General features: G+C 51.2%; 1 protein-coding gene across 1 annotated transcript; it reads left to right on the plus strand.

The window, feature by feature from the left end:
• The first annotated feature begins 384 nt into the window (after positions 1-384).
• On the plus strand, positions 385-5,255 carry LETM2 (leucine zipper-EF-hand containing transmembrane protein 2). Its single transcript, XM_010192102.1, has 10 exons — positions 385-431; positions 1,128-1,584; positions 1,741-1,884; positions 2,218-2,352; positions 2,621-2,824; positions 3,478-3,597; positions 3,887-3,997; positions 4,140-4,226; positions 4,816-4,890; positions 5,211-5,255. The coding sequence occupies exons 1-10, from the start codon at positions 385-387 to the stop codon at positions 5,253-5,255; spliced, it is 1,425 nt and encodes a 474-aa protein (XP_010190404.1).
• Positions 5,256-6,947: the final 1,692 nt, after the last annotated feature.

Here is a 6,947-nt window from a genome sequence, read left to right on the forward strand (position 1 = left end):
CGCGGGCCCGGCGCGATGGGACTGCCCGGGAGCGCTGGGATTGAGGCCGAGCCCTTCACGGGGAGCGGGGCTGGCGGTGAGCGGGAACCGGGACCGGGGAGGGACCTGGGAGGGACAGGGAGGGACCCGGGTGCCGCGGTCCAGGAGCTGTGGTGAAGACCCTGGTGTTGTCACCGGTACGGCCTCGTCCCCCGGCAGCCCAGGACGAGCCACCCCCGCCCCGCTCACGTCTCCCCTCCTACCCCGGCAGCGGCGAGGAGGTGATGTCCCTGGGGCCTGTCGGGGCCTGGCCCCGCAGCACTCGCCGCCCGCTCGCCTTCACCGCCAGAGATGAAGGTCCCTGTGCTGCCCGCGCCCAGCCAGAGCCGGTGACTCCAAGACACCATGGCCTCCTGCAGCTGCAACGTGCTCCTGGCCTTGGCCAGGACGAGGTGAGCCGGGGGCTGGTTTCCACGGGGGGATACTGGTTTCTGTAGGTGCCCTGTGCCTCGATGTTCCTGTCGTGCCTTGGACTGGAGATGAAACGGGCTGGGGATAATCACCCCTGAGGGAGCAACAGGCTCCCTGCCGTGATAACGCTTTTCCTCAGCAGTTTATTTAGGGTGACTGGTGCTGGCCAAACGTGAGAAGTACACGGTTTGGTTTATCTAAAACAAAGGGATTTCTGCAGTTATCGTAATGCGCAGCAGCCTGCGAAGTCCTAGTTCTTTTATGAAAGGAGTTCAAGCTGTCTAAGCACTCAGCTCCCTTCAGCCTGCGTTCTCCAGCTGATGTTACTGGGGGATGGAGAGGGCAAGAAATACAGACAGCTCTGTTCTGAACACTTGGTGAGAGAAGAAGGGGCTTTGGGTTTTCTTTGTTTGCAACCAGTAAATTTTAGCCAATGCAATTGGTGGAGGGGCTTCTCAGAGGCAGTCTGAAGTCTTGAGTTATCTCCCCCAAGGAGAAGTTGTTAGCATGGGACAAGTTCTCAGTGTTTTATCTGTTGTTGAAAGATGGGAATCTCAGATACTGAGGCAGCCACAAGATCAATTTCACAAGATTAATTTACCAAGAACATGAATTTCTGTGTAACGCTTCAGTACCGTAGCCACAATGCACTATCACTTACTTAAACACCTCTCCAGTTTCAGAGGCTCCCGTCTTCTTTTGCACTCCAGTCCTCCGTACTCTCCAGCAGTGGCTCTTGTCCAGCGAGTGAGTTCTCATTTGAACCGGATTTGTGTGAGAGACCCTGAGAACCAGCCATGGCTGCACTGTGTGCACTGGGGCACCGGCCGCCCTCAGCCAGCGGCGAAAGTCGTGCGAATGTTTCACACGTCCGCCTGCTCACATCAGGAGCTCCGAGGTGAACCCCCTCCCCACCAAAGTGCTGCGAACCAGGGCACGAAGCCTGCAAAAACTCCAACAAAACAGGTCGCAGAGACGCCCGTGGGAAGAAAGTCTTTGCGCCAGAAAGTGGTGGATGAACTGAAACACTATTACAACGGATTCCACTTGCTTTGGATCGACACCAAGGTGGCTGCCAGGATGGTGTGGAGGCTGTTACATGGTCAGGTCCTCACCAGGAGGGAGAGGCGACGGGTGAGTGGCAGACATACGAACACCTCGCTGAAACGATGCGTTTAGAGGCTTACTGGAACAAAAGAAGTTCAACCGCTCAGTTTCAGCACTTCTTTGGAACGCGCTGGTTTTGAGTCTGGCCGAGTGATGATTTGTGCTGTGCTCTTCTCTGTACAGCTGCTGAGGACTTGCGCAGATCTCTTCCGCCTGGTGCCCTTCCTGGTGTTCGTCATTGTCCCCTTCATGGAATTTCTGTTGCCCGTCTTCCTGAAACTCTTCCCTGAAATGCTGCCCTCGACGTTTGAGACCGAGTCAAAAAAGGTTTGTGTCTTTTCTGGAGATGCAGGCAGTGCACTCCAGCTCATTAAACATCTGTGCAGCTCAAAGAGCTCCTGTTTCCTGCCTGCTGCTGTAAGCGATCATTGGCCTCGCACACACGCCTAGCTCAGACACTCCTAGCTTTTTCCTGGACAGGACAGCAGAATTTGAGGATTGCTCTGTAAACAGTGACAAGTAGGAAAGTGCACAGCAGTTTCCTTTTCTAGAGTAACCACAGCCTCTTTGCTTTCGGTCTTATTTCATCTCCTTCCCAGAATCCCCTCCCTTCTGTTTTTCAAGTGGAACTTCTAATTATTTTTTATTTCCTAAATGAAGGAAGAAAAGCAGAAAAAGAAATTAAATGCAAAGCTGGAGTTAGCAAAGTTCCTGCGGGAGACGATTGCAGAGATGGCCAAAAGGAACAAAGCAGACACAGGACAAGGAAAACAGTTCTCTTCCTACGTGCACCAGGTACAATGGGCTGTGCTGGGGGTGACAGCAATAGGACTTACACCAGCCTTAGTGCTGCTGTTTTGGGCAGAGAATGTGGGGTTTGTACAATGACTGCAGAGAGGTTTCACTGTTTCACTTTGGCCTTTTAACTGAATCATTCCTTTTCCACCAAGAGGTGGGAATGTCAGTGTGAGAAACAGGAGGGGCTCCTTCCTTAGGGGGAGAAGAGGGTCCACATGCTGCGGTTCTGTTTAGGTTTGGCTGCTGATGCCTCTGCTTTGTCCAGATCCGTCACAGCGGCCATCAGCCCAGCACCCAGGAGATTGTGCGCTTCTCCAAGCTCTTCGAGGATGAGCTGACCCTGGAGCACCTGGAGCGGCCGCAGCTCGTGGCTCTTTGCAAGCTGCTTGAGCTGCAGCCCATTGGCACCAACAACCTGCTCCGCTTCCAGCTTCTGCTGAGACTCAGAACTATCAAGGCCGATGATGAAGTAAGTTTAAAATAGCGCAGATGTAACTGCTTTTCACCACCTCAAGTTCTGCCCTCTGAATCACCGCCTGCATTTACACGAGAAGTGTGTGCTGCCCACACTGCATCCTCCAGTGTGAGGTTTGATATTGATCGAGTCAGATTCTCCCCACGAGAGACTCCAGAAACAAACAGAATGAGAGTTCACCTTCCCGCTGCCGTTGGTGAACCCTAACGAGTGTGGCACTGCAGATACCGTCACTGTTTCTGTTTTTATTCTGGACTCATAATAACTTCTAAAAAGGGGAAGTTTCCTTTCTGGAATAAATATTGTATGGAAACACCAGATTTTAACCAACTGAATTCAGTATGTGTTTACATTAGTGGTTGGATTTATTTAGCCTGGAGAAGGCCAAGGGAGAATCTGCTTCCTGTTTTCAGCTGCCTAATGGGGTTATGTAGAAAACGGAACAAGACTTAACAGATGCATAGCAAAAGGACAACAGGTAACGGTCATAACTTGCAACGAGGGAAATTCCAACTTGATAAAAATATAAAATCAGTGAGAGGGTAAAGAGTGGTTGGTGTTCACCTAAACAGACTTTTCTCTGGGCTCAAGCACATCAGGGCTTTGGCTTTCTCTGTGCCCAGGCAGGAGCATTCCTATCGTTTCAGATGATTGCCAAGGAAGGGGTCGGTGGCCTGAGCGTGTCTGAGCTGCAGAGCGCCTGCAGAGCCAGAGGAATGCGATCACTGGGTCTCTCGGAGGAGCAGCTGAAGGAACAGCTCAGGCAGGCAAGTGCTGTGTGCTCCGCTCTTGTTTGATGAGGTTTCTCCCAGGACAGGGTGGTCGGCAGTGTTCAGACAGAGCAGGCACGGTTTCGCTGTTCAGGCAAGTGTTTCTAGATGGACCTGACCTGCACAGCTGAGCTCTAAGGTGTGAAATATCCACATTGTGTCCTAAAGAGAAAACCAAGTAGCATCAGGGCTGGCTAGAAGCAAGGTGAAGTGAGGGGTGCCATATAAATAAGTACTGACCTAGAGCCAATATGAAACAACTTTTCCTTCTGTTTTCTTCCGACAGTGGCTGGATCTGCATTTAAAAGAGAATGTTCCACCCTCTCTGCTCCTGCTTTCCCGTGCCTTGTACCTAATAGATGTAAAGCCACAATCTGTTCCGGTTCCACAGAATAAGGTGAGTCATTTGAATAAAACTTGCAGGTTAATAGTTCAACCATTACACATTATAAAATAAAGCACTGTGACATGAATCTTGGTCTTTGATCCTCCAAGTGCACTGGAGTTACGACTGTGCTGAACTACGTGTTCTTCTGTAGGTAGGTGAAACTGCTGAAATCGTGATGTCCGTTCCTGAAGGTCAAGAGACCCTGCTGGATCCTGCCCCCATCGTGCAAGGGAGAAAGGTTAGAAAACAGCAGCCTGCGAGTAGGAAAATGAGTGTGTAGTGCTGTAATCGGTGGGAAAAGCGCGTGAACAAACCTTTCCAACGCTGGACAAAGCCCATGTTGGACACCATTGCACAGAAGCAGTGTATGTTCTTGCACTGTGTACGTGTTTTCGCCTCAGAGCCTTACAGATGCATGCTCTGACTTCAGAGACAACGAAAGGGCTCAGAGAAGGCAGTGAAAGGTGACTTAAAGCTCCCCTAGTGAACTTGGGCTGCGTTGTCCAAGACAGAAAGAGCCAAAATATCTAGAGTAAGAAAGCCAGAGCATGTGGTTCTCAGCATGAGGCTGAAGTGAATTCCTTAGATTAGTCCATGCTGATAAAAGCAGCAACAGAAATTAAAGAATATTGTGTCAGCTGCTAGCAATATTTCCAAAGAGCTCTGTTAAATTGCATGGGGGAAATGGTGGAAATGAGGCCATACGGCTTTCGCAATCACACGTTGCAGGGAGCAGCCTTAGGAGGGAGAAGGGGCTGTACCGGGTCTACTTGGAGCTTTTCCTGAGAGGGTACTGTGACTTAAAGCTGCTCTTTCCTGCCTTAAAGAGTGAAGAATTTGTGTCGCAGCCAGCAGAGAAGTTGCCACTCCCAGAAGTGTCGGTCCAGCCTCGCCCACGAGAGGTGAGCTTTCGCAATTCTTAGACTCCCCAGATGAGGTTGTTCTTCACACAGCTTGTACTGGACATTTGTGCTGCAAGGTGCTGTGGAGTTCAAGGAGCGACCGGAGAAATTGTGGATGAGAACTGCGTTGAGGGCTGTTAAATACCAAAATACCACGTGTGGCTGCAGTCAGACTGGGGAAGGCAGCGGGGCAGTGTGGGGAATTACCAGTAGATAATACCTGCAGCTCGCCTGGATACCTTCCTCAGAAAAAGGTTCTGAATTTCAAGAAGCCTTCGTATTGGTACTGCCTAAAATCTGCGACTTCCTCTTCCCCCTAGGCTAAGCTGGAGGCGTCTCAGGGCAGCAAGGCCAATGGAGCCTAGCTTGAAGCTGGTGTGCACGGTCTGATGCTGGGAGAGAAGAGAAGAGCTTTCATCTCTGCACCCTTGAAGGGGACAAGTGGTTTTCCAGGAGGCTGCTTGGCACAGAAAGGTGTCAGTGGTGCTCAGGGATCTCTTGTCTATGCCAAGGTTATCAATGGTGAAGCTGTGCTACAGCACCTGGATGGTGCCAGCTCCTCCTTTGCACTGGATCCCCTGCCCCGCCGTTTTCACTCGTGTTGTAAATACGATAACGATGCCGCCGCTGTCTGTGCTGGTCCTGAGCAGGGGTCTGTGCTATCGCACCTTAGGAACGGCAGCTTTTCATGGCACAAAGGTGCAGAAGGAGCTAAAACCCGTGCTGCCATTTGAAACCTCTGCAGGAACGTACCCACATATCCAGGGCTGCCCCTTGCCAGTCCAGTGTGAGACTTGGTTAAACCTTACCAGGCTCAGAACTACCCATCAGCAAGGGCTCCTGAATTCCTCCTTTACTGAGGATCCTTCACACGCTCCGGTGTGCGCTGGCTTTTTGGTAGACTCTGCCAGAGGATACTGCAAAGCTGGTTTTAGCATTTGTTGATTTTTTTATTTTTTACTTTGTCCTCTGTAAATGTGCAGAAATCACTCACATCGTGGATTTTAAAGATGTCTATTTATACTTACTGTAAAATTGAAGTTAGACTTGGTGCTAAGTAGAATGAAATACCTTTTCTAGAGGGCAGGCAGCCTTTAGGACAACCCGAGTCCCGGAATGCAGTCGTCTCAAGGCCAGGTGCTATCAGCAGGTTGAACGCGAGACTTTGGGCAGAAGCAGCTTCCAGGAGACAGCGACCCCTGTGCTGTGTTCTTAGCCTGTTCCTGCACCCCTGCCCTGTTCCTGCAGCGTGCAACGCCGAGTACTTGTATTTAACTGGTGATCAGTAAAGGAGAACAAGCGTTACTCCAATAAAATAACCTCATTGCTCAAGTGTTGCTCCCGTCTCTGTGCTGCGTGGATGAGATGCTGCTCGTAGCCATTACCTGACTGAGGTAGAGAAGTAACCAAAGCCTCTGGATTTAACATAAACCTCCTGTCCTTGTGCTGCTGTGGTTGGAGCAGAGCTGTGGCCTGACACCTGCAGGGCTTGCTCGGTCCAGAAAAGCATCTCATCCCCTGAAGAGCTGCATACAAATGTGTTCAGTGCAGGATTTCAGTGGTGCTGAGCACTGAGATCCCTCTGCAGAACTGAAAGAACGCGAGGAATTTCTGTGTAGTGTAAAACACGTCAACGGGGCGGTGGGATTCCTGAGGTCAAGGTAAGCGGGAAGAGCTGTGCAAGGAGGAGGTCTCCCTGCTTTTAAACCACAGATTGGTGAACCATGGTTCATTAAACTGCGTAAGCAAGAACATCACAGGCAGGAGGGAGGTGAAGTCGTTTGGGTGAGGCAAACGAGCTCAGCGTAACAGGGCAGGGCTTCTCAACGTGCACAAGAAAAGCAGGGGCAGTAAAATAAAGGCAGAGCTCAGTTAATGCTGTCACAACCCGGGGAATCGATCCCTGCACGGCGCTGGCAGGTCCATACAACTCCATTCCCATCGATGTGTGCTCCAGCTCTCCCAAACCCCCCTTTGCCACCAATCGATGCTCTGCATCACCGCCACCGAGGGAGGTGGTTTCCAGCGTGGCCCCAGGCACGTTCGGGACCGGGGCC

This window comes from Mesitornis unicolor, unplaced genomic scaffold (genome assembly GCF_000695765.1).
Source record: "Mesitornis unicolor isolate BGI_N332 unplaced genomic scaffold, ASM69576v1 scaffold43699, whole genome shotgun sequence".
Lineage (NCBI taxonomy): Eukaryota > Metazoa > Chordata > Aves > Mesitornithiformes > Mesitornithidae > Mesitornis > Mesitornis unicolor.